Source organism: Choloepus didactylus, chromosome 6 (assembly GCF_015220235.1).
Source record: "Choloepus didactylus isolate mChoDid1 chromosome 6, mChoDid1.pri, whole genome shotgun sequence".
NCBI classification, from domain to species: Eukaryota; Metazoa; Chordata; class Mammalia; order Pilosa; family Megalonychidae; genus Choloepus; species Choloepus didactylus.
This window is the reverse complement of record NC_051312.1, coordinates 148,835,528-148,863,462: the sequence shown is the minus strand read 5'-3', so window position 1 is coordinate 148,863,462 and position 27,935 is coordinate 148,835,528. Positions and strand designations below refer to the sequence as shown.

The following is a 27,935-nucleotide window of genomic DNA, read 5'->3' as shown; positions in this document are numbered from 1 at the left end:
TGCCGAGAGCACTACATACCTTTCTGAGGGTGAGATGTTAGCCACCTTTCCCAGGTAGCACTGTTGGTGGAGCAGGGTCTCAAATCCCAGTCTGCCCTACTGAAAAGTCTGTGCTACAAAGTTCTCCATTGTACCGGGAGCAGGGTGATAGACGAATGGCCAAGGGCAGGGCAGTTTGACTTCACCTTCTATGGTCACTGAGGGAGTGAACGAGCAAGAGAAACTTTGGAGGGGTTCCTTGGGGACCTCCCACCCCCATTGCCCCTGTCTTGGAACATCCAGCCTCACGTGGACACATGCTCAACCCCGCACACTTGACGTGGACACTGTCGGTGTAAACCCAGTGGCCGTCTGGTTCCAAGCCATGGCTTCATAAACAAATCTTTCTTAATTAGCCTTGGCAGCTCAACACCTTTGGTGCATCTAGCCCATTTAAACCGCCACGCCTACCCTTGTTGGATCCGGTTATAAAGTAAACTATGTTCTTTGAGAGCTGTTGCATACAGATGAGTGGGCAGCCGGTTTAAGCTGACCCACAGACTCATAAAATCCAACGGGGCCTGGGTACCCTCTCCGGGGACACCCCCACCCTTGAACCAAACGTGCCAAGTACTTGCTCATGTCAAGGACCCAGCTGCTCTCTTGGGGAGCAAGAAAGTGAGCGTTTTGTCTCCACCTTCACTCTGCAAATCCATGAGGTAAGGGGAGAAACTCTGCATTGTCTCTTTAGAGAAAAAAGGAATTAATTCTCATGGAAATCCAGCCCTCTTTTTCCCATCTCAAATCTAGACAGACTTGTCCATCCACTCCTGGGGGATAAAAGTGTGGTTTTAATTCATTCGTTTGATGCTCTTGATCGGCTGGTTACACTTTGATGATTAGCTGTTAGCTGTATCCTGCCTTTTCTCTGTCATTTCACAGCCTTCAAGCTGGATGGAATTTAAAACCTCTTTGGTTGCATAATGCTTGGTTTCAAAGTTCTCTCCTCTTGGTACAGAGATGTGTGTAGAGATCTATCTCTGAAGGCATCCTTTAAATTGTGGGAACACCTTGCCTAATAAGTGATCCTCCCTCAGACTCTTTCCATCTTTAAAGTTGAGGGTAAAACAAAACAAAACAAAACAAAACAAAACAAAAACCCCAAAACACTGAAGGGAAAATAGGGTGGTGGGGGGGACCAATTTGGGTTTTCTGTTTTTTCTCTTCACTTTTTACTCTTACTTTCACTTTTTTATAGTACAAGGAAAATGTTAAAAAAAAAAATAGATCGGGATGATGAATGAACAACTATATGATGGCAATGTGATTGTGATCAATGGATTATATAATTTGGATGATTGTATGGTATGTGAATAAATCTTAATAAGAACAAAGTTGAGGGTAAAGTACTAGTCAGTTCAGTTATAGAGAAAGCTTATCTGGGTGAATGGTAAGTGCTAATAAGACATTTCCTTTGTCTTGGCCAAAATGTCTTTATTTCCCCTCATAGCATTTTATGCAGTATTGCACCATTCAGAGGGAATAGATTTGGATTTCTCAATGTTTATTCAGCCTCTAAATACCGTGGTGACAAATGCTCTGTAATAGCGAATGTCAAGTGTATCCCTCGGCTCTGTTTTATATAAGTCCAAGAAGTAGCAGGCAGGGAGCCCTTTTCTCCAGTCATCTAAATCTTGTCGACTCTGTGCACAGTTGCTCAAGAGACGTTTGTCCTTTGCAATTGGCAACCATTAGGGAAAATGCTTTTTGTTATTATTTTTTCACTTTTTGGGCATTCAAAGCAGAACAAAAAAAACATAATAATTGTAGTAAGGAAGCCGTTGTGGACAAGCACTTATCAGATAGTCCTGTGTCATTAGAGTTGCACAGAACTGGTAGATTCTTTTTCTGTCATGGGCTCATCTTGCATGGCTTTGTGTAAGTATATCTTAACTAACATTTTTAAAAGCATGATGGGCTAGGGGTATCTGAAAAGTATGCACCATCAAAAAAACTTTCTTTTTGATGCTCAAGACAAGAAGATGGATTTTCTTCCATGTAAGGAAGACCACTAAGTCAGCTCAGGTTCAGGGCTGAACTTCCAAAGAAGAAGAGTGAATGGATGCTTTATGAAAGGCTCTTGGAGATTTGATGCTCTTGGTGGCTTTTGATTCTCTCTGATTTTTGGCTTTGATAAGATGCTTGTAATTCCTAAATGTGCTTTGCACTTGAGAGCAAACACTTGGAATTTCTCAGGCGTGTCCTTTTCCTTTCTCAGCAAAGCATTTTGCCATCCTAGACCACAACTCTACCTGGGAGCTTTTCCTAGCTTTCTCAGCAAAGCATTTTGCCATCCTAGACCACAACTCTACCTGGGAGCTTTTCCTAGCTTGGTGATGTGTCAGGGATTGGCGCTTTGATTTGCTTGTTTTAGTTTTTACCTGTCCTGTGACTTCCCTGGATCAAAGATTTCCTTATCCCTTCTCAGAGTTCTCCCTAGGATTGCTTACATGTCTCAGCAATTTTGATCCTGGGTTTGACCCAAATTTCCTTCTCCATGGCTCTACAATTGAAGATGCTGGTGATGACTATTGTCTTTCTCCTCTTCATAATTTCCCATCTTATTATTATTACACATAGGTGGTTGTCTTCACTCATCTATTGGCAAGCCTGTGATGTTCTGGGAATGGTGTGAGGTCCTGGGAAAATGCTGAATGGTCCCTGTTCCCGCAGTTTAGGGGATAGGCACACGGAAACAAACTATGACCCTCCAATGGATAAATACCATGATGTATATGAATGGCACAAGGCAATGCAGTCGTGATACAATCGTTGCATGCACAGGGGAGGACATCCTACTTTGCCTGTGGAAGAGCTCATGGGAGCATGTTACTAAACTCCCCAAGTGGATAGGATGGGGCCTGGTGAGGGTATTCCAGGACAAGGAGGTGGCATTTACAAAGACACGGAGGCATGAGAGAGCATGGTGTATACAGAGAATCCCAGGCTGGTGTGACTGGGGGTGGGAGGCATGGGGAGGGGTGCAGAAATTCAAGGCGAGAGGAGCTGCAAAGAGCCTTGTGTGCGACGCTGAGAAGCCTGGGTGGCGTGTTGAAGGCAGTGGGAAACCCTGGAAGGATCTTTGGCAGGAGAAACGAAATCATGTTTACATCCCCTAGAAAGGTTGCTGGGTTGCCAAGGGCAGGGTGGATTGGACGGGGAAAGAGAATGGTCAGAGAAACCAGTTAGATTAGAGAGGGGCAGGACATGTGGGACCGAGTGGACAATAGGCCATGGAGAGTGAGAAGGGGAGCAGGATGGGATGACTTGGGAGCCCGAGAGTTTGCTGATCTCATTCAGGAAACTTCCTGAAATCCCCATGATGAACATGCCTTGAATAGAAAAGGGCATTCATCAACCTTTATCCTCACACACTCACTGCAGCTTCTTGGCTGCAGAGAGATGAGTTCATGGACCCCAGACGTTATGGGGGTTTAGGGACATCATCAGGCAGAGAACCAGCTATTTTTGGTCCCATTTTATAGGTGAGGTAAAGGGAATGGAGATGCAGAGGACTTGTCAGTGTCTCCTAAGTTTTTTGGCATCGGAAAGTGATGATGCTCATGGAGCTTACTGAGTAAATGATGTGGCTGCTGGTGGCTGGGGACTACACTCCCTGGCCCTCAGTCCCCCTGGGCCCTTCCTGACCCTGCAGATTGGGGGACCCACATCTCAGTACACATGACACCCCTTTGCAGCTGGCTGTGTGAGGCACTCTGTATGTCAAGTCATGCAGGTAGTAGGTGGCAGAGCTGAGACTCAAACCTACGTCTGTGTGACTCCAGCATCCAACACCTGTCCCTTCTCCCTCACTTTGCAGGTGGTACAATAGACCTTGAGATAACAGTGGATCTACACAAAGACCTATGGTTTGGAATAATTGGAGAACTCAGCCCATCTGGGTTTAATTCCTGCCCTAGTGTGAACTTGCCAGCTATTTCAAGGCACCCTTGGGATTTTTCTAACTAGAGCTGAAGTAACTCTTGGGGTCCTGACAAGAACCCATAATGACCCCTACTGGGGTATTATAAGGCCCAAGGAGAACTTTCCAGGACACCCGCTGGGTTGCTAGCTCAAGCCACCACTGAATGAATTGATTAGTACAGAAATCAAAGAGTTTGCCAAAGAATTAATTGAGGATAATTGGATATGGCAATTAGTTTTAAAGACTTCTACTTTGGACACTTACCTTCATCAGCTGAGCATTTTCAGAGGTGGTGGTAATAGGCTGAGAAGGGGGTTAAGGGAGAGCAGAAAGGGACTATTTGACCTTCTTCGCAATGCCAAGATCTGTCTTTGCAAATAAGATCATTCCCATTTTACAGATTGGGTAAGCAAAATGCATTGCTATTATGGACTTGGGCTAAAGCCAAAAGGAAAAGGAAAAGGGCCTAGACTTTTCCAGTCTGTCCTGCCTCCTGGAAGATGTATGATTCATGAAAAGTATTAGCTCTGGTTGAAACAGCAAATATGTGGTTGGCTTGATGATGTTGTTCATAAATCCGAACAAGCAGGGTGTGTGGAAATAGGACAAACAAAACAAACAAAGAACCCTCAAGGAAGAATGAAGGAATATTTCATGTGGTGACATATAAGAGGTAGAATAAAGACCCCTGAAGAGTCAACAATAAGCAAAAATAATCTTAAGATCAAAAGGCTCCCTGCTCCGGGTAGAATGATTGGCATCACCTTACTTAGTTTATTACGTAGGACGTTCGGAGAAAGAGAGTTGGCCGGTTCTGCAATTTACCTTGTCAGAATCTGTGTGGAACCAGGAAGAGGAGCAAAGCCCATACACATGAAATTCCTTGACTGCGTTTAAAGAGCAGCAGAAAGAAACCAAGAATGATGCACCTTGCTGGCAGCTTCAAAACTATTGAGAATCCAAAGACAGCATGCCCCCAGTAAGTCACTTCTCAAACACTCTTATTAAGGGCTTTCACTATTAAATATAAAACCTAACCCCATAGCATTTCACTAAAAAACAAGGCATTAAAAAACCAATTCTGAACATTCATTTTGAGGGCTCATCAAATCCAGTGCACCCATTGTAGAAACTAAGAAAGTAAGGCCAAGAGGAATGCAATGCCGGGATTAAAGTCCCCAGGAAAACTACAGATCTGATTTCTCCCAGTGTTGCTTTGGATCGATAGTTTGCTCACTCAAAGACTATAATTTTCTTAACTCTGTTCCCTAGTATGAAACGGAGCGTATCTTGTGCCCAAATCTGTCCCATGCTCTGTCTTGTAGTTACCATGCCTTGAAAATGTCATGCTATCCATTATGCTTCTAAGAGAAGATTCTGTGAAATGCAAAGATGTCTGTGAAATAGGAGTCAGAAATTTCCATTGATTTAGAATTTCCCAATGTCCATGCCCCTCCCTCTCCTTCCATTGCAAACACCAGTGTTTCTTGACTCAGATTCAGAAACTGTTTTTCACCACGGTACATCGATGTACCAACATGTCTCCAGGGCATGGATTTAAATATGCAACCCAACACAGTTGAAGCAACAGTTTAAAATTGTCTTTGGAGTGTTGGACCAACCAAAGTCCTGTCAGGTGACTACCCCTAGGGGAAGGCTCACGGTTCGTTGCCCTTGATTAAATTCTTGGGAACGTTCTGGCTTTATCCAGATCTGCTGTTTGTCCTTGAGGAGCTCCACAGAACTCAGCAACATTGAGCAACTGTTGTTTGCTTCTCACGGGAAAAGACTCAATGAATGGTGAAATATTCAAGGAGATAAGGGCCTTCCCTGCCTGGTGCTTGAAGCCACATCAAGCGTGTCAGGGATCGGGATGGTATTCTGATGCTGTTGGGGGCTGGGACCCCTGATAAATTATGCAGATTCAGAGAAAAGTTACAGGAATCATTATAGGCTTACCTTAGGAGACCTCTGGGGAAACCCGACCTGTGCTGGCTTTTTCTACCCTCCTCTGCATAACCTTCAGTCTCACTGAGGGGAGCAGGCATAGAGAGCAGACACAGGAGTTGTCATGGAGGCATAGCAGAGGACCGAGCACACGGGGTCTTTCTGAGCTGGGCTGTTTCTGGGGCAGTCCCAGTGGGACGAGGGGCTTGAGGAGAGCAGGTTTCTTGTCCCCTCTCCTCCACTACTCCATCCCCTTAGATGAAGAGTTGGAGGGAAGTAATGAGAGACCCCAATTCAGAATGCTTTCCTGGACCAGGGAATGCTTTAGAGCATCCTGCATTGTGCATGAGAACTCAGGGTTTTTCTACCCAGCCAACCCAAAGAGATGGACAGGATGGAGTCTGCTGGGGAAAGAGGCTAGCTGAGAAGTGGAGACAAACACGGACAGGGTTTGGGTTTTATTCATCTCTTTATTAACAGATGCATTCCTCTGGCTAGGTAGCATTTGTAGACTTGGGTGTCTCTAAACAAAGATGATCCTTTAAGTTTTTCACGGTGATGGGGGAAGGGGCATGGGGAGGCTGGGGGGAAACGGACCCAATTCAGGCAGGCGACTGTAATTGCATGGGAGTTACACGCACTCGGTTCTAAAGTAGATCAATACCTTGGACAACACTGACAGCCAAGGGAGAGCTGGGGAATAGGCTGTCATTTGAGAAGGTCAGACTGGGCTGGGGCTTTTTAATAAATGCAAAGGATGGTTTTCTCTTGCCTCCTGAAAGCAAAATGAAGCTGTAGTTAATCTGGAGAACAGAGGATTTGGGTCGGATATCAGGAAGAAGCTTGGGTCTGCAGGGAAGCTGAGAGGCAGAAAGAGATCTCAGAGGGAAACGGCAGTGAGGGGCTGGCAATGTTCCTCACGAGAACGTGGAAACTGCTTCTGTCTTTCTGGGAGGGGGTTGAGGTGGCTGCTTGCTACAGGCAGGGCAGGACTTGGTGCTTTTGGAGAACTTTTTCCGTCTCAGTGTTCTGGAGAAGGACTTACCGTGAGCCCCTCACTCTTGGTTGTGTGTTTTCTGCCCTGCAGTGGTGAGCCCCCAATTACCCAACTCTCTCAAGTGGAGCAAAAGAGCAGAGATGTCTTTGAGGACACACGGCTTGTGCATGGACCAGAGAGAGTCCCTTCTGGCCAGCTCCCCTCGTGGTCGTATCAGCAAGGCTGCAAACAGGGGGTACAAATTCCCTCACAGTGCCCTCTCTGCCTGATGCCTCGAGGATCCCAGAGGTGCCCTGAACTCCAGGCAGACAATATGTTTTCCCCTCCTCCTCACCGCCTGACCCACCTCTTCATCCCGTGGCTCCCTGCCCTTGGCTTCTCACTCTAGGGCGTCTCTCACCTGTCACCAATTCTCCAGCATCTTCTCTACATGGTACAACCCCAGCTGACCCCCACACCTGGCCAGCGTCCCCAGTCACCCACCCTTAGCTTCAGGAAGTAGGTTGTGGGCGGAAGCTGACAGCGGTGGATTTTCCTTTTTCGCCTGCCTAGACTGGCAGATGAGGGGACCCCCGGGACTCCGACAGCCAGACCAGAGACAGGCTAATTTGCAAGTGCAGAAGGAGTCAACTCGGCGCATGTTTCACTGACATCTAGACCCAGACACTGAGCTCTGGGGCTGGAGAGGAGGAGAACACACGACATCCATGGGCCTTACCCTGCCCCAGAGTTTGTGAAAATAACCCCTTCCGTTGCACATGGCGTGTGTTGCTTTTCAAAGTGTTCCAGGTCAGCCCCAGATATGCGGTGCCTGCAAATGGTCCCCGTCTTCCAGATGGGGAAATAGAGGCAGAAGGAAGGAGCTGGGGTGTGCTCAAGTCACAGACGCCAGTCTGCGGGGAGTGGGGCCTCCCAGTCCCCAGGGTTCTTTCTCCTGCATCACCCCTGGGTCTCTGGGCCACCTGCCCCCTTCTTTTCTTAGCAGCTCCAGTTGGTGTTGGCATGAACTCCTCCTTCTCTTCTCTGTGCTTGCCTTATCTACTGCCCGCTCCTTGGTTCACCTGGCCTCCTGGGCCCACCCTGCAGTGAGACTCTCCCTCCAGGTGTCTCGCCCCTGGCGGAGCTGACGTGGCCCAGGGGACCTGCCCCTGTAGTGGTGGAGGATTCCTTTCTGATAACCCAGTGGGTGACACCTTCACTTTTCTCCCTAGAGAAGCTTCTGAAACTCTAGACTTAGTAATGGCAAAGAGACTTCCCAAGTTCCTCAAGTCACTTCTGCATTAAAAAAAAATACATCAATCCTTTTTATATTTATTCATTTGTGCCTTCCACACTAGAAACCTATGGACAGTCAGGTGCTTATTCCAGACTGAGAGTTACAGCTTTTATTTTAAATTGTCAATATAGATGAGATTATTCAGTGGAAACCTGCTATAGTATCATATTGTCCTTTCAGCCAATAAGTTCTTCCTTATGTATAACCAAACTGGTGCTATGCTCAATTTCACATATGTCCCTCATCCACCTGTACTTTTCCCAACATGACATTTTTTCACTTTAAAAAAACTTTTTTAATGTTATTTATTGAAAAATTTAAAAAACAAATAAAAAACCCCCATAACACTTCAAAAAAAAAAACAAAAAAACAAAGCAAAGGATTAAGAAAAACAAATAACTACTTTTGCCTCCAACATGTCCCTGCCACACCGCAAGAAAATTAACAAGCCATAACTAAACAATGGAATAAGAAAAACAAATAATCTAAAATAACTGCATTGCATCCAACATGTTCCTACCATACTCCAAGAAAATTAACAAACATAATCAAAGGTGTAACAAAAACCAAATAACCTAAAATAACTACATTGAAACAATTTTTTTAATGCAATGGATTTTTTTTTACTTTACCAAAAAATTAAAAAAAAAAAACAATTCAAACAAAACAAAACAAAGGAATAAGAAAAACAAATAGCCTAAAATAACTGCATTGCTTCCCATATGTCCCTACCATACTCCAAGAAAATTAGCAAACCCTAACAAAACAAAGGAATAAGAAAAACAAATAATCTAAAATAACTACACTGCTTCCAACATCCCAAAATAGCATTTTATCTGTGCAGTGGTCCTGAGAGGTAGATGTTATTATTTTTCCCATTTGACAAATGAGGAAACTGAGGCTTGATTTGTGCCTGCTCCAGGGTAAGTAGATTCAGGCCTTCCAGTGCTCTCCAGGTTTCCTATGCCCTTCTGAATGCTGACACTCTCTAAGCAATGTCCTCTGCAGGAGCCAGTGGGGGCTCAGCAGGTCATGGGGGTGGCGTGCCCAGCCCAGGCAGGCTGCAAGGGGCAGATGTGAGCCTCTCCTCTCGTCTCCCCAGCCCGGGGCAGCACCTTTCCTCTCTCAATTCGGCACCACTACCCCCATCATCTTACACCCAGTGCCTTTCTACTGTCTGATACTTTTCAAGGTCACCCCTTGGTTCTGTCACTTTCTCAGCCCTTATCCCAATATATAATTATTGTTTTCATTCAGTCCCTTTTTTAAATGCATTTTTATTGTGAACATTAACATGTATACATAACAGTGGTAACTTTTAAAGTACAATTTAACAAGTAGTTGGAGAGCAAATTTCAAAGAATGTCATGGGTCACAGTTCTACAACTTCATATATAATGTAGAGAAAGGTGTTAACTTTCGATGTACAGCTCAACAAGCAGTTGCATAGGTAATTTCAAAAATTGTTATGGGTTACCTTTCCACAGTTCCAGTTCTTTCCTTATTATGCAATATAAGGTATATGCAGAAAGGTGAAGACTTTCAAAGCGCAATTCAACAAGTAGCTATAGAGCAAATTTCAAAGAATGTTATAGGTTATACTTCCACCATGTCATTTACCTCCTTCCAACTATTCCAACACCCAGCATCTAAAAAAACGTACATATTTATATAAAGCTTCAGTATTCATAGACCTTGGTTAAATCTTATCTTATCTTACTACCCCTTCCTCTCACTTGATCTCTTTCTCCATCTTCAGGAGTGTGTAGGCAGTGAGCACCCTAACTTGTCCATATTGAAAGGGGGTGTTAACAGTATGGGGATGGGGGCTACATCTGGTTATTGCTCTTAAAGAAGCTGTTGCCTCTGGGTTTTAGGACTCGTCTGGCATAAGAACACTCTGGTGAATTTAAGTTTCCCTTTTTAATTACCTGTCTAGTTCCCCACCTTCCTGAATATCTGCCTCGTTAAATCTGTCTCCCCAGCTCCTATCACAGTGCTCCACTCATGAAAGACTCTCAACAAATATTTACTGACAGAAGGAAAGAAGGAAAGGGCAAGCAAGGAAGGAAAGAGAGAAGGATAAAGAATCCACGGACCTGTCTTTTTCCCAGGCTTTCTCTTCAGCTGCTTCCCTGCCTCTCCTCCTCTATCTTAGATGTCAGAATATACCCATCTGTTCTGGTTTGCTAATGCTGCTGGGATGCAAAACACCAGAAATAGATTGGCTTTTATAAAAGGGGGTTTATTTGGTACACAGTTGCAGTCTTAAGGCCATAAAGTGTCCAAGGTAATGCATCAACAATCGGGTACCTTCACTGGAGGATGGCCAATGGTGTCCGGAAAACCTCTGTTAGCTAGGAAGACATGTGGCTGATTTCTGCTCTGGAGTCCGGGTTTCAAAATGGCTTTCTCCCAGGATGCTCCTCTCTAGGCTTCAGCTTCTCTCCAAAATGTCACTCTCAGTTGCTCTTGGGGCATTTGTCCTCTCTTAACTTCTTTGGAGCCAAAGTCTGCTTTTAACAGCCGTCTTCAAACTGTCTCTCATCTGCAGCTCCTCTCTTCTTAGCTCCTATGCATTCTTCAAAGTGTCCCTCTTGGCTGTAGCAAGCTCACTCTTTCTGTCTGAGCTTATATAGTGATCTAGGAAACTCATCAAGGCCCATGCTGAATGGGCGGGGCCACACCTCCATGGAAATTATCCAATCAGAGTTATCACTTACAGTTGGGTAGGTCTCATTTCCATGGAAACAACCTAATCCAAAGTTTCCAACTTAATCCCCACTAATATGTCTGCCCCCACAAGACTGCATTAAAGAACATGGTTTTTTCTGGGGGACATAATACATACAAACTGATACACCATCTTACAGGCCAAATCTTCAGGGACCTGTTGTGGCAAGACCATTTAAGACCTAGGTCCCCACCCCAGCTTGGCCTCGTATGAGCTGTGTGAGCCCATCCCCTCCCCTGTAAAACAGACACAGTTCTACCTACCCCATGGGGTTGCCATGGGGATTAAATGAAATAACTTCTGAAAGCCCACACCACATTTTCTGGCTCATGATAGACACTCAACATTGTCTGTTCCTTTCTCCCCTGCGATAATTTTATGCCCAGAAAGGGTCACCCTGTCAAAGCCAATCCTGTAGAGTAAAATCATTCCCCAGCATTTGCATCCACTCGCATGGGAGGGGAGACCATGTGCTTTCTTTGGGGGTCCCTATAGAGAACAGAGTTCTAGCCTTCGGTTCTGGGCCAAAGAGAGTTACAGTGGTAGGGGTGCATTTTAATGAGTTTCTTCCTATAATTAACCCAAGGTGGACACATAACCTACCAACTGGGTTCTATAGTAGATTGAGCTGGGTGAACTCAGATGGCTCACTTAGCTTCTCTGGTCTTTGGTTTCCTCCTTTATAAACTGGGGGTGATTACAATGTTGTCTATGTCATAAGACGCTTATAAGTGTTGAGTTTACACTTCCTCTCTTCTCATTTCCAGCTGGTCTCTTCAGCCCACATTTTCCATCTGCCTCACCATCACATGGAGGTTTTGGCTTGAACTAGGGGGTAGCTGTGCCATTACAGAGAATAAATATACACTAACAAATTGTATTAGGTGCTAAACAGAACAAAATATATATATTTTTAGGGTAGGAATTTCAACCCCAGATGCCTGTACCCAAGTGTGCTGCCCCTGGCCCTCTTCTGCTGCCCCCACTCTGCACTGTACCCTGAGGGTCGGAGATGCACCCTCACCCCAGCCCAGTGGTCATGGACCTGAGCCCTGGCAAAGGGCTTTTAAAGAGGGCGCGTGCCAGACATCACTCTGCAGCCCGTGCCTGGCTTCTTCCGTATCTGGAGGCTGGTCATGCTATCCTCAGAGGAAATTCAATTGGTCTGGCACAATTTGATCTTTAAGGTCTAATCTAATCTCATCGTCTTATGGGCAATTTTTTCCTTTTTGATCCTCAGCCACCCCCCCCCCCCATCGTTAATTTGTTCCCAGCAACCAGTTCCACAAAGTCTTCTACCTCTGGGCTTCATGCATGCACAGAGATCCGTCACAGGCTGCCTTCTGGGGACAACCCAAAGCCCACTGGCTGTCTTGCCCCTCTCACGGTTCTGGGAGGAGACCCTCTTGAGTGAGGGAGGGCAGGGGTGAGGGAGGCAGAAGAAGGCTTTCCCAAACCTGGCGTCTCTGCCAGGCGGAACTGGCCACCCAGCCCTGCATCATCTCCCCAGTTGATGGAGATCCTTTGGAGTTTGTCCCTGAGTGTGGCAGGAGGGTCCGCCACCTGCTCAAATCCAGAGCTGGGAGTTAAAATTGTTCCCCAAATGCCAACTCAACCTCTGCCTGTCCAAGTACCCGTCTCTTCAGTTCGGCTCCTGAAAGAGGGAGAATGGAATTGAGCTGTCCCGATGGCAAGAGAGAAAGCATGAGTGTGAGGGGGCGTGGGAGCAGGGCCTTTTTCAGGGGAAAGCAGAGCTCCCAGGACTTGGCTGAAGGCATCCCCTGACCCTGAGGCATCACATCAGCTACCACGTGGGTCTGTGGGTCTGTAGGTCTGAAGGTCTGTGGGTTGTGCTGCTGGGAACTGCAGACCTAGCTCCAAGGCAGGTGACTCTGGAGGTGGGGAGGTGGGGAGGGTGGGGCGAGTGGACGGAGCTGAGGACAAGACTTTACCTTGGAGCTGCCAGCTCAGGAACCAGCATTTCTCATCCTGGGAAACCCATGTGATGATGGGAGGGGAGGTGCCCATGGCTGTTCCTCAACTGCTCCCCACGACCACCACCCAAACAGCAAGGGTGAAGAACTCCCCCCACAGACCCTGGCAGAGGAGATGCTTCCTGTTGGCTCCCAGGAGTGTCTTCCTCCTCTTTAGGCATGAGGGTTAGCATAAAAATGCTTTCTGTGCCCCCAACTCTCTTGGGACCAAGAAAATAATTTTGATGGTGAGAACTCCAGGAACCCGGCAGCCCATTGCTATGGGAAGCAGGTGCCAAGTTCCCATCGTGGGCCTTGGCTAGTGCTCCGGGCTGATCCTGGAGGAGAGCGGAAGGACAGGAAGAGAAAGAAATGAGGGTTAAGGAGTGGAGAAGCAAGTGGGGATGGGAGGGGATGTTTGTTGATCCCGACAATGTGCAAAAGACTTTACATGTGTATTTTTATAAAAGTTTTGTTGAGATATAATTTGCATACCATGCAATCCACCATTTAAAGTGTACAAGTCAATGGTTTTCAGTATAATCACAGAGTTTTGCAGACACCACAATTATCTAATTGCAGAACATTTTTATTACCTCCAAAAGAATCCTATACCCATTCCCTCCTCTCTCCAGCCCTTGGTAACCACCAATCTACTTTCTTTCTCTATGATCTTTCATTTACATGGGCTCTCATATAATATTTATCCTTTGGTGTCTGGCTTATTTCACCTGCACAATGTTTCAGAGTTTATCCCTGTTGTAGCATGGATCAAAACTTCACTCCTTCTAATGGCTGAATAATATCCCATCACATGGATATTCCATAATTTGTTTATTCAATCGATGGGCACTTGGGTTGCTTCTACCTTTTGGATATTGTGAGTGATGATGCTGTGAACATTTGTGTACAAGTTTTTGTGTATACATGTGTATTTTTTTATTTAATACCTATACTAGGAAATATGCATTATAATCACCTATTTATAACAAAAAACTGCAGCTCTGAGAGGTTAAGTAACCTTTTTGAGACTGAAAAGCTCCTTTTGACATGGACTGATTATGACAGCAGAGCAAACAAGAGGAAATACATGGAATTTACCTTCACCTTTTCCACAGTCCTTACACACACCACTGAGTAAGAAGGAAGGACGCCAGGAATGAGGGAACGTGCGTCAGTGGGTCTGCCCTACATCCCACTGGCCTTGTCTTGGGAGGGAGGGAGGTCTTGGAGCGAGACTCACGTTTGCCTGCCCTGGCGTGTCTCTGTGGTCTACGAGCAATGTCCTCCTCCCTGCCTTGCTCTCCTCGTTTCAGGGAGAGACAAGGGCATTGGTTAAGAACAGCCCAGGAAATGGCTGGTGTGGCTCATCAGCCCTGTAAGGAGCCAGGTGGGAAGTCCCCATTCTGAGAGACTCTCCCTGGGTTTATTTGTGTGACAAGGAGGAGCCAGCCCAACTGCCAGCAAGAAGAGTCCCAGAGAGGACTCAGCATGGGCTCAAGGACAGCTCTATGGCATAGAAAGACGGGGTCACAGAGGTTGCTGGCTCTGCTCCCCGCTGCCCCCAGGGCTTTCCCAGAAAGCGCTTGGACGTGGGAGGCTGGATGGTGTGCTGCCCCATTAATGCAACTCCGATGCTCGGTGGAGCCTGAGCCAGAGCTGGTAATCATTGACCCTCCGCCGCTCCCCAGGGCACAGCAATGGAATCCACAGAGCACGGGCTCGTCAGCCGGTCCACGGCTCTAGAGTTTATCCGGGAGTTTGCCCTTCTCATCACCTTCCTTGGAATTGTGATGACTATTTTAGTCTGGACATTAGGGTAGGGGAACCCAGACTTAAGACCTCACAGATGATGGCATGGCTGGAGCTGTTTCTTTCGATGCATGGCGGGAACTTGAAAGAGAAATTTGAGCTGGAGGAAGTATTCCTGAAGGTGCTAATAGCTTGAACACTTCCTATGTTGAAATATTATGGTAAGCTCTTTCTATCCATCTGTGAGATAGACAAGGATGCCTCCATTTTTCAGATAAGGAAATCAACACACCGAGAGGTTAGCTAGTCCCAATTTCAGGGATAGTTTAAGTGATCAACTTCAGATGTTAACCCCACAGGTCCAGTTCTTAAATGCTGCTTACTAGGCTACTAGATGGAAATGTCAAGGGTAAGCTAGAATATGGGACCAGAAGACGTCCAACGTTCCTCTCCGAAGCCAAGGACCTGGAGTTCTGAGAACTCTAGGCTGCATGTCTGTCAAAGCTGGGCTAGCTCACACCCTTTGCCCGGGGTTTGAAATCATGGAGGTTGGCCCTGAGCACCTTTTACTCAAGGAATTTGTAGAATTATTCTCCTGGTTTATAATCATCAAGGTTTAGAATCCTATATGTTAGGTTTTCTTAAAAACAAAGTGTACTTTCTTGTTGCAGACACTCAGGAAAGTATGCTGAGGGCTGCCAGTCTGCATGGAACTCATTCATTTCCGGACTGGAAAGCCTGAGTGGATGTAATACCAACCTAAACCGCAGAGAGCAAGAAGGTTCCGAATAATAACAGGGTCTCTGCGTTCATGGTAAATGCAACTTTTTGTAAACATCTAAATTCTTTCATTAAGCCCCAGTGCCATCGGAGGTGAGTGGCTTTACAGATGCTGCTTGAGAGGAGTTTCACTGCGGAGATGTCCCCTTTTCAGAAGAGCAGTCTTGCCCAACTCACATTCATTAACAAGATAAACAAAAGAGAGGGTGATTGATTTGCAAAAATGATCCTGTGCTTTATAAAATAATTCACTAAAGGATTCCTTTAAATATCTGATTACACTAATGCATATGTCACATGACTTAATATACACAATTTCTGTTCACCCATTGTCTTTTGAGAACACTGTAAATTGGTTTTCGTATACAGTTACGTGTCCAGACATGTAAAATTTTTTTTGTAAAGGAGTTGTTTTTAATAGTAATGAGAATAGAAAGTCCACAAGGGTAGAAACATCTTGGATCTCTGTGTAAATTTAGTTTTCAGCTGTACTTTTATCAGAAACCAGAATCCACCTGCTGGGCGAGTTACTCTCAGCAAGGTCTGGCTTGACCACAGGGTGGAAGTCTGAGAACTTGAGTTGAAGTCACGGTCCCCAGGAGGCGGAAGGTGGCCTTCTCTTCTCTCCATGATTTCCTGGTGCAGACTGACAGAAACATCACCTGGGGCTCTGTAGGGACCTGCCCTGCCTCTCCAGATTCCAATTCCCATTTGAATACAGCACTCATATCTCTTTTGGGTTACCAGGTATCTTCCCTGCTGCACCTTCACCTCAATCCTTGAGTCCTGACAAAGACAACTGGGCAAATTCCAGCCCAAACGCCCGAACCCCCAGCGTTCATTGCCACATTTAAATCTCACCCTAGGAGGTGGGGAGCTGAGACTCAGAGAAGTTAAGCAACTTGCCCAAGGTCACAAAGCAGAAAGCCCAAAGAGCAAAGATTAGTATCTAGCTCTGCCTGACCGAGAAGCCCTTGCTTTTCAGCCCCAGGGCATCCTCAAAATAGTTATAAATGAAAGTAGAGGTAAGGCAAACATTTACTCAGCTCCTACTTACTAGGTGCTGAGAAAAGTGATTTTCCATACATTTCCTTGCTCCCAGAACAGTGTACTTGTTATGGGTGGGAGAGGGCAAGAGCAGGGGTGGGAGGGCCAAATTTTTTTAGATACTGAACCTACAAGGATGGGAAGAGCTTGCATTGATGAAGAGGAGGAGAAGGGAAGGGAGTGGAAAATAGAGGCTGAGAGGAGGGGCAGGGGAGGTGAGGAGGGAGGGGGGGAGACAAGCTTTTATTGAACGCGGAGGTCACATCTAGGCAACAGGCTGGCGATACAGATACAAAGATAAGACACATAAAAACATAAGGTTCTCCATCCTCACACCAAAATGGAATCTGTGCTGGGAACTCCTGGTGCCCCACTCTCCCACCAGTCTGACTTCTCCTGTGTCGTTTTCTCAGAAAGAAACTTGAACGTCACTTTCTCAAAGAGAGGGGTTTCCAGGCTGTCCTTGCCCCATTTAAATCTGGTCCTTTCCCTTGCAATTATATTTGATTTGTAGCGCTTACGGTCATTTCTAGTTAAGTGTTTCTCCTTGTGCTGCCCCCAGGGCAGCAACCACATCTGTCTCCTCCACTGCTGCATCCCCAGTGCCCACCTAGTCCTCTGCCAGGCAGAGAGAAGAGCTCAATAAACACTTGGCAAGTAATAAACAAATAAAGGCAGTAAAGTGCAAATGGCTCAAAGTGTTTAAGGTTTTCAACGTTCAGCCCAAAGCTGCTCTCTGACGGGGCCCTCGGTCTCCATGTGCCCAAACACACTGCCGGCTTTTGGACCCCAGAATCTTTCTCCACGGGGGCGTGTTTGCAGGGTGCTCCAGGGGGCGCTGTTCCCACAGAATTGGACAAATCTCCTGGAGCTGGGGTCAGGTCCGGAAACCCTCAGTGGCTGCGATAATTGCTACCGTATGCTCATGGGAGGCATTCCTCAGTCCGGGTTTTTCTCCTCGTTGAGCTCAGGCTGTGCACCTCCACTTTTGCCAGGGTTTACCCTGGTAGCCCAGGCTCAGTGCACTCACACCCAAGAGGGCAGTGCTTTCTTCCTGGAGAAAGCATAGAACTCTCTGAAGTTCAGAAGAGAAGAATTCTTAGAAAATCTTTGGAGTGGGAGCCAAGGACCCCCAGCTCCGGGCTGTGGCTGGGAGTTTCTCTTGTCCTCTGGGGCTCCCTCACTTCAACCTCCCACCAACCCCTCCTCACTAACCCTCACAGCCCCCTCCCACATGAGCTGCTGTGTCTTAAAACTCTGAACCAGGCAGAGGTGACGCATCCCCTTGAGACTTCTTTGCATAGCTGAGACATGCTAGCATCTCCAAAATGACTTCAGAAACAATGATGAGGAACACTAGAAAACAATATAAGAAGTGCACACACAAAAAAGCCCGGCTTCCAAACCATCAGCTTCTGACTCTAAAGCAAATATATACAGTCTCCACTGGGTCAGACTTCCAGGGTGCCTTACCTGGGCTCAGCTGCCCAGCTCCCAGGCTGGCTGCACTGGTGGGGTGGGGAGTGACGCCTTCTGAGGCTTCCCCCGGAACCCCATCCAGATGCCATGAAGAGCCACAGGGCTTCATTTTAGGATGGCCAATGACCTTGGGGAACGAATTAGCTTAGAATTTAAAACTTGAGCCTATAGATTTTGATTCCTTTTAATGGTTCTTTGTATCTAAGTTGGTTGTTTCCTTGATTCTTCACCTCCTCATACAAAAGCAAACACATGGGTATGTGTATGTATACATGTGTGTATGCATAAGTGACATACATTAGGGAATGGGATTGGCTCTCACTGGCGGCTTGCAAACAGCATTTATTACCTCTCAGTTATGCCTCTTATTTTGTGTCCTTCTGTCCTTTGGTGGTGTCAAGCCCTCCAGCCACAGGCCACCAGGGTCACACCTGTTCTTGAACAAGGTGGGCTTCTTGCTAGAGGCAGCCAGGGAGGCCACATGGGGCCCCAGCGGGCAGGGGACTCACTCTGAGGGTGTTGGAAAGGACTTCCATAGGGTTTGGGATTGTGCTAGGTGAGTTAGAGCAGGTTTAAGGAAGCAATGTTTTACTCTGGATTAAATGCTTTTAGGATGTGAAGGCAATTCTATGATGGGGTACATTAATAGCTCTTATGATCCAGAAAGTTGGAAGACCATAGAGGGGTTAACGTTTTTATTGGTTAAAAAAAAAATCAGCTGTCACTCAAAATAGCAGCCTAGGAGGATGCTTGGCCATTGCGCATTTTGGACCACGTTCATGGTTTTGTCCAGGTTCAGATGTGATGACGGAGTGGCCTCATTTTTATGTTGACCCATCCAGACCACACAGAGGCCTTGTCTGATGTTATGTTCTGTGAAATTGCTTAAGTTCAACAGGAGAACACCAAGACCCACTGCGAGCACCAGGCCAGTGCCTGGATGTCTGAGGACATGCTTCTCACTTTCAGTGGGTGTATGTGCATTCCAGTGATACAGCCCAAATCCCAATGGATGCTACTGTCCGAGCAGAACAGCCCAGTCCGTCCTCACCCGTGCTGGTTTTCCATCCATGCTGCCCCTGCCTGCTGCCTGTATCGTGGGCCTTTCTGGGCCAGCTCTCCTATCCTCTCTTGAGCCCACATGCTTGGCACACCTCTGGAGTTATTCTGTTCTACTCCTGAGATGGCTACAGAGCACGGCGTGTCTTGGGAGAGCACCAACACAACCAGACCTTGTCCTTCCCTGGCTCTTTGTTCTGGAAGGAGCAGGCATCCCCGAAGACCTGTGCTGCATTCCAGCCCTGGTTATAAGCCTGCCTCATAGCAGGCAGGGCCTGGGAATGCCCTCACTCCAAGGGAAAGGTGGGGTGTTCCTGCAGTGCATTCCCAAGTCTAGCCTGGCAGAGTCTTGAGGTTCCAATGCCCTTTTCCATGCCCATGAAGCCAGGAAAAAGAGTTTCCACTGGACTTACCAAGTTCTATCTAAGTAGAGCCCATGCTGACCCCCAAAGAACTGCCAGACAGTGCCAACAGCACCAGAGGTAACTTCTCTCTGCATCACCAAACAAAAGAGCAACACCCTTTTTTTGTCTACAATAGGTCCTGGGTAGTCAGGGGAGCTAGCTGACTTTCTGCTCCTTGGGGGCTCTGTTTGCAAATCCTTGACATTACTTTCATAGAAAACAGGAAATCCTCTGCAGTAACAGTCAGATGCATTTGTTTCTGCTCCTGAGCAAAGGTGAGCTGAAGACTCCAAGCGTGACACCCAGCCTGCTGGTTCTCCTCTCTGGTGTCTCCACTCTTCCGGGCAGCAAGCTGCTGACTGCATTTCAGTGATGAGATTACTTGTCTGTGAGCTCCTTGAGAGCAGGGACTTTTACCTCATTTGTTTCCTAGCATAGCACCTGGCACATGGCAGGTATTCAATAAATAGAGTGCTTGTTCAATTAAACTGATTTAGAAGGCAGAGACCCTGTCCCACACACCCATCCATAAACCTTGCTTCTGGTGGGGCTTCAAGAAATACCTGTTGATTCTGTTGACTGTTGGCCTGAAAGAAAGCAGTCAGTACATTTTCATGGAAACATGGATTTTCTGCTCTACCACCATTGCAAAGGAACTAGAGAAAACTATTTGACTTCTGCTCTTGGGTCTCCACAGCTCCTGTTTCCTACCTCTTTAACCCAAAATCTTGACTCTCAAAAATGTTCTGTAGTTAATTAAGGTTGAGTCTGAGCTGTGAGAGGCTTGACTAAAAGGCAGCCTACACTAAATGTTTTTTCATCTATAGGGAGAAGTAATAGCCTGAGTCATCCTAAATAAGAGGTAATAAAACCAGCGCCTACTTGCCCTCCTCTTTCTGATATGGTGGTCACTGAATATCCTGGGGTGGGAAGGAGGCAGTGTGATAAACTATAAGAAATCCTGAATTCTTAATAGATTTCTTGGAAGTCATGGCCTGCCAAAGGACAGCCTCCCTTCTGGTTCTTGAAATATCAGCAGACCCACAAACTGTATGTACCTCATTTAAAATGAAAAGGGTGTGGTTAAGGCAGATGCTAACATGGATGCATCTGTGTGTTTTTATGGAGAAAGGAGATTCAGAGGGGAAATGTGTTGATTTTCAAGAATTTGAAAGGTTATTAAGTGGAAGAGACTTCAGACCTATTTAGAGTTATAATGAGTTTTCCTTTAAGCGGAGCTAGAGGGATGTTCTTTATTTCAGTTTTTCCTTTAGATCTATAACAAAAATATCTCCTATGTTGTAGCAAGCCCTTGCTTGCCTCTCCAGCTTGATTTCTCACCAAGGCTCGTGGCACTCTATCTATTGACATGGAACATCTTTCAGTCCCTTTGTGCTCTCTTTAAAATGCCCCTGTCTGAATCACACACACAATTATTAGGAGTGTGGGTAACACTATACTCCCAAGGACATTTCTTCTAAATTCTGTTAGATGGGCAACCATCATCTGTTAAGTCAATGTAAGTGATCACAAACTCATGGCTTTTATGTCTACCCTGGTTATTTGTTACCATTCAACAGTTACTGATTGAGTTCCTAATCTATGTGACCCTCACTCCATCTTCAGACCCCTACCCCTCAGAATTGGTTCTCACTGTTTCATATCATGGGCCAAGTCCCCTTGCCGTTGATTGCTTATTGACCTGTTTGTATCTGCCACTCCCACCCTTGACTGGAAGCTTCACGATGACAAGGGCTGAGCCCGTTTGATAAACAATTGCTTCCCTGAGGCCCGTCAGGATCCCTGGGACCCATAGTAGGACTCAGTAAATGTCTGTTGAATAATGATAAATAAATGAGTTTACACATACAAAATACAATGAGTTTCCTGTCTTGTGAAATATTTTAGCAGAAGGTAGACACCCATCTAATGGATCTCTTTCAGAAAATAGATTCGTTTTTGGATTAAGGGCACTCTACATTGTAATTGCTGATTTGCTTAGCTCACTTCCCCATTAGACTGTGAGCTCCTTGAGAACAGGAACGGGGTTCTATTGTCTTTGAAATCCCACAAACTCAGTACATAATAAACGTACAGAGAATTTACAAGACGTCTATCTCCTGAGAATGGATTGTTTACAGAACAAGAATGCTGGAAGAGTCAAGAAAGAAAAATAACAGTAACATAATCCATTTGCTTTGCCAAGCCACTAAGAACACCTTGGTAAATATTAGCTAATGTACAACCTTTTGTTTGCTATTAAGATTGACTGATTTCAACAGAAAGGAACCTAAAAACTGCATGTTACATAACCCAGACACCAGGGACAGTCTGTGATCACCCAGCAGTTCATAAAATATAAATTTGCTTTGTCTGTGTTCAGATTAAGTGTCTAAGCAAAACAGAATACGTGCCTAAAAGGTCTGCTGTGTGAATGATGGGTTTGGTCAGAGGATGAATTTATCCTTTATTCTTGCATTGTCTAGGTATAATACTTCTCACTATTTGAGTAAATAAACCAACAGCATTGGCTAACCCAGTACATGTAAAAAGTTCCTTCAGTAAATGCCAGATTTGACAGAATAAATCCAACAATAAAGGCTTCTTTTAAACCTCAGTTTCTTATATAACAGTGACTGTTGTACAGAGAGATTAACATGAGATCTTGTTTCTTCGCAGGGCAATCTTACTTTCATCTTGCAAATGTGTACATATTCTCTGTCTGTATTTTCACCCATGGCTTTTTGAACACTTGGAAAACTCAATACCTCAGTGTGTTTCAGGGAACAGGCTGGGAGATTGATGATAAATAATTGTTTCTGGCCAAAAGCTCTTGGGCATGACTTAGGAGAAACAGCAAGAGTTATTAAGGGTTGCTAAGGAGAGGAGCAAAACATTGGGCCACAGTGCATACCTGATGCCCAGGGACCTGAACTGAGGGCTTGTCCTGTCTTAGCATGACTATATTCAAGCCACGTGAGATTTGGGAAAACACACACACACACATACCCAGCGTGGGGCTTGGTCTGAGAACAACCAATGGCCTTGATTTAAACCACACAACTTTGCTAGCGAATTAAGTATTTTCAAGGTAATACAAATTAGCATCAGTCCATGACTGAAGTCTAAAACTAAGTTAGCCTGGATCTAAAAGAAATCAGCCTGCAGACGGAGGCCAACTTCCATCACCACTGCCTTGCTTTTCCCAGCCATGGATGCTTCCAGTCAGGGAATATTTTTAAGTTGTTGGTAAGTGCAGGCAGTCTGGGGAAAGCATTATAGGGTGGTTGCTTTTGCTTCATCTCTTTGCAAGGCCTGGAAAATACTATTTTATTATTAATGCAGTCTTGGAAACCCAAACTTATTTGAGGGATAAATCCAGAGACAATTATCCTGTCTACAAAATGGTTCTTTATCCTCAAAATTGAAATAGTTTTAAGGTGTTGGCAAAGAAGGGAGGTGGGAAAGAAAAACTCAGTCAGTGTGTTAGCTTCTGTCTCTGAAATTATAATGCATGACAAAGAGCATGTGGGATTTGATTGATGAACATTGGTTTTAGAATTTATTCTTTAAGGTGAGATGCCCCCTGTGAAGTGTATGAGCTTCTACATCCTGGGAAAGGCCGTCAGTTCTACTTGGGTGTAGGTAGGATTAAGGGAGGTATGTGCAGGGGCAGATGAGATAATGGGGAAGGAGGATGCTACTTCCCCCTCAGTAGCCTCATGTAGGACCATCCCCTAAGTTCTTTGGGGGCTTGAGGTCCCCAAGGGGGACTTGGGTGGCAGGAGGCAAGGCTGAATGTGTGCGTTGCCATTTTCTCTCCTGGTGGACACAGTCTGTTTTCATATGTTTAGAACCTGCTCTCAACATTTCAAATCACTACAGCTGTGGTTTTATTTTCACTCCTATTTGGTGTCGGCTTCTCATGGTTTCAGCTGGTTCGGGCCATGAAGAAGACAGTGTTGGATATCATTTTCATTTAAAATGTATCACTGTCAGTTTCGCTTCCTAGTTTTTATGAATAAACACATTTTCGAAGGGGAATTTTGAAATCTATTTTGAAAACATATTTGCATTACATTAAAAATACCACAAACACATTGCTAACCAAGGTGAGCACACCTTGATTTTTCTTTTGCATCGGGAAGGAGGTAGTTGAGTGTTGATGACCATTTGGCTTCATCATTGTTTGGCTGTTTGTGAAATCCCTTCCCTTTTTTTTTTTTTTTTTTTTTTTGCTGTAAAATAGAAGTCACAAGAATGTCATCAGTAAGAAACCACTTATCAGATTGCATTTTGAAGAGCTTAATTCACTATCTTATTCTTCCATTATTGTTTACTGAATATGCAGTAAACATCCACAGACTGGGCTAGCAGCTGGGGATATAGGCATGAACTTAAAACATGGTTCCCGCCCTTAAGGCATACTATTTAAATCACTCTTCCCCCAGTCTTTCAGCTTGGGAGCAGGGGAGCAGGGAAGGACGTGTGAGAGAGTGGTGGTGACAATCCTATTCCCTTTGGGAATCCTGGCAGTCCATGGAGAGAGAACAGAACAGCCTTGTGGATCCACTGAGAAAGTTTCTCAGGTCATCTGGCAGGATCCGATCAGACAGAACTGAGGAACTCTGTTCTAAATCATGTCAAGCATTAAAAAAAAGCATTAAATTTGATCAATATTTGTCTTACAATGCTTTAGGGAGATCTAATTTTAGAACACAAAATTTGATAATTAATCTACAGTGTGGTAGAAATTCCACTGGACTGGAAGCTGGTAACCTCATGCTCTAGTTGTCATAAGGTTGGTTAACTCTTTTAACCTTTCTGAGTTCCAGATTCTTCACCTGATAAATGAGAGAATTAGATCAGGATTTCTATTAGTATATAAGTACCAAGAGCAATACAGGAGTTGATTTAGGTGGTATATTGATGAGTGTTTCTTTTTTATAGTTATAATTTTAATATATATTACCAAAATGTAAATAGTGCATCAAGCTTGTGCATTCACAGATAGCATTGCTTAGCATAAGGCTAAATTTATTAAAGAAAAAAAGAGACTTGATTTCAAGAATAATACCAAATAAATATTAGTGTAAGTCATATTTGGTTGTCAGAAACATTTTTAAAGTTGTGTGCAACTGAATGACGCCTGGAAACACTTGAATATCTGATCTCAGGTTTTTGGCATTTTTATCTCTCTGTGATTACTTTATCTCTTTGTACTTAAGCAGTATGGTCTTCCAGTGGAAAGGTTCTATTGGAAATAGTATTTTGGTGTCCAGAATAAAATTTCAGTTTGCCAAAATGATCAGTAACCTTGATGTTTTTGAATTATCTTTTATGCGTAAGTAGGTCTTTATGTTCACTGCTGCTATAAGCATTTATTTTCCTTTTGTTTTCCTTTCCTGTGTTTTCAGATCAGGGTGTTGACAGAAAGGATGTTCAAATATCTTCGGAAATGGTTTGATACTCGCATTTTTGGGCATTCCCGCCAGAGAGCGAGGCTTGTCTCCAAAGATGGAAGGTGCAACATAGAGTTTGGCAATGTGGACACACAATCGAGGTTTATCTTCTTTGTAGACATTTGGACGACTGTGCTTGACCTCAAATGGAGATACAAAATGACCATCTTCATCACTGCCTTCTTGGGGAGTTGGTTCCTCTTTGGTCTTCTGTGGTATGCGGTAGCCTACCTTCACAAGGATCTCCCAGAGTTCCATCCTTCCATCAATCATACCCCGTGCGTGGAGAACATTAATGGCTTAACCTCAGCTTTTCTGTTTTCTCTGGAAACTCAAGTGACCATCGGGTATGGATTCAGGTGTGTGACAGAACAATGCGGCACTGCCATTTTTCTGCTTATCTTCCAATCCATCCTTGGAGTCATCATCAATTCTTTCATGTGTGGCGCCATCTTAGCCAAGATCTCCAGATCCAAAAAACGTGCCAAGACCATTACCTTCAGCAAGAATGCAGTGATCAGCAAGAGGGGTGGGAAACTCTGTCTCCTAATACGTGTGGCTAATCTTAGGAAGAGTCTCCTTATTGGCAGTCACATATATGGAAAGCTTCTGAAGACTACAGTCACTCCTGAAGGAGAGACCATTATTTTGGACCAGATCAATATCAACTTCGTGGTTGATGCTGGTAATGAAAATTTATTCTTCATCTCTCCCCTGACCATTTACCATATCATTGATCACAATAGCCCTTTCTTCCACATGGCAGCAGAAACCCTTCCCCAGCAGGACTTTGAATTAGTGGTGTTTTTAGATGGCACAGTGGAATCAACCAGTGCTACCTGCCAAGTCCGGACATCCTATGTTCCAGAAGAGGTGCTTTGGGGCTACCGCTTTGCTCCCATAGTATCCAAGACCAAAGAAGGGAAATACCGAGTGGATTTCCACAACTTTAGCAAGACGGTAGAAGTGGAGACCCCTCACTGTGCCATGTGCCTCTATAATGAGAAAGATGCTAGAGCAAGGCTGAAGAGAGGCTATGACAATCCCAACTTCATCTTGTCAGAAGTCAATGAAACAGATGACACCAAAATGTAGCTGTGGTTTTTCAACATGAGTAAAGCAAAGTCTCTAAAATTCCTCATGACTTAGAAGCACTGAAGCAACTAATGAGTTGGGAATGTGAAAGTGGGACAAGAGCCTTCAAAGTCTACCAGTACAATGAATCCCTTAAGTGTGAACCTGTAAGATACATTGCTCTACAAAGCAACTGTGTTAGAGCATTCGGTGTATTTCTGTGAAGCTGGAACATGGCAGCCTGAGAGGAGCTCACTTGTAATCTTCAGTATGATTATTTGAGATTGTGTGATGTCAGTGGAAATGGACAAAATCATCAAAAGTTTCATGTACAGGCCAAACAAGATCTTTTTAAAATCTCCTTCAAAAAGTTATGAAAACAGAAGCAGGGAAGAACCTATGCTCATTTGATTGTACTGAAATGAAAGAAACCACTTCTATTTTAAAACTGACTTTTATCAAAGGAAACATTTACTCCTGTGTTGGGGGAGATGAACTAACCATTAGAGAAAGAACAAGTGTGTGGCTCTTATGTCCTGAAGCTCCGGTTGAGTTTCAGGACAAGCAAAGAAAGACACAGCCCATAGATTCTGTCTCTAAACACATCCAAGGTGGACAGGAGCTCTGAAACACAAACCTGTTTTGTGGCAAATCCAGGTTCCAGGGCCCCAGTTGGGCTTTGGCTGAAATTATTTCAGACATCAGATCAGCTCTCTAGAATCTCATTAAACACCTCCCTGCAAGACAGAAGGCTGGATTTGAAAATGGTGGTGGGTATTGAAAATGGCGATGTATTGGATGACAGTAGGACCCACAAATCTGTTATTATTTCCTGCTCTTCCAAGAAGGCAGTGAAGAGTTTGAAGGTGTCAAGTCAGTCTAGAAAGTGCTGCTAATACTTCTGAGAAAAACGTTTCCTGTGTTTCTCTGCCTAGGGTTTGTACTGAAATGCTGTTACTAAAGGAGAAGGGTGAGAGGGAAAACAGTGAGATGTGGCCCCACACTGAATCTCCTCTCTCTGAGGGCTGACTCCACATCCTACTAAAAGAGATCAATATAAAATAAGGATCTATTTCTGTGAATGTCTCATTTAATTCCCCACCTACACTATTTTGAATGTATCCTGGAAAGGATGGTATGCAAAACTGCTTAGAAATCAAATGTTTTCAGTGTGTTGATTAATATATTAAGTCTTGGAAGCCATGCATGCATTTTCCAAAAGCGTCAGTTATTATGCACTCATTGTGACAGACCAGTGGGTGAAATCTTCTTTCTGAGGGTGGACTTTCTCCTGGGAGGGTGTGGGAGGGGTAGAAAGGAGACAAAGGGGACACATTTGTTGTCTTGACTCCAGCTTCCCCTGGAGGAAATGACCTCAGCTGTGGACATGCCCCTTCCTCTACAGCTCCATCAAATCACTCCAGTGTGAGTCTTGGCGCAGAAAGCATGAGCTGCTGGCTGCTGTTAGTATGGATGGCTTTGTTTTCCCAGGCTGAGGTTGAAATTGATCCGTCCGTGCATCCTGGTCTTTCTGTTTTCTGACCAAGACAAATGGGAAGTCTGACGCGGTTAGAATTGCACACTTTGTCCGTGGCCATAACAGGGAACCACAACTGGCCCACAGAGGAGGGTGTGCTGTGTCCTTCAGTGTGTGTGACCACGCTTTAATCTCCAGACAACACTAAAGGAAATTGAGTAGCATACAAGCCTTAGGGAGCTGGAATTCTTTGCTAGCCCATTTTCTTAAGCTTTTATGACTCCGTCACCCCTTTTATAAATTGGAGGGGAAATACTTAGATCCAGTCCATTCACATCTGAGCACACTCCTGATCTGTTTCCTGCTGGTTGGCAGGATGCTTGGGGCCTGCTGGAAAAGCAGTGCTCATAATCAATCCATTCCTTTTGATCATTGAGAAAGCTGAGCAACAGCCAGAATCTTTCTGACTGGTACTTTTCTGGGCTCCTCAGCAGAAGCCTACCTGCTTCC

General features: G+C 45.0%; 1 protein-coding gene across 2 annotated transcripts; it reads left to right on the top strand.

Moving 5' to 3' along the window:
* The first annotated feature begins 518 nt into the window (after positions 1-518).
* KCNJ1 (potassium inwardly rectifying channel subfamily J member 1) lies at positions 519-27,225 on the top strand. 2 transcript variants are annotated; one of them, XM_037841942.1, is made up of 3 exons: positions 519-698; positions 15,315-15,457; positions 24,830-27,225. In XM_037841942.1, the coding sequence occupies exons 2-3, from the start codon at positions 15,455-15,457 to the stop codon at positions 25,967-25,969; spliced, it is 1,143 nt and encodes a 380-aa protein (XP_037697870.1). In that variant the 5' UTR covers positions 519-698; positions 15,315-15,454; the 3' UTR covers positions 25,970-27,225. The 2 variants fall into 2 exon arrangements, with proteins under 2 accessions (XP_037697870.1, XP_037697871.1); XM_037841943.1 differs by lacking the exon at positions 15,315-15,457.
* The last annotated feature ends 710 nt before the right edge of the window (positions 27,226-27,935 follow it).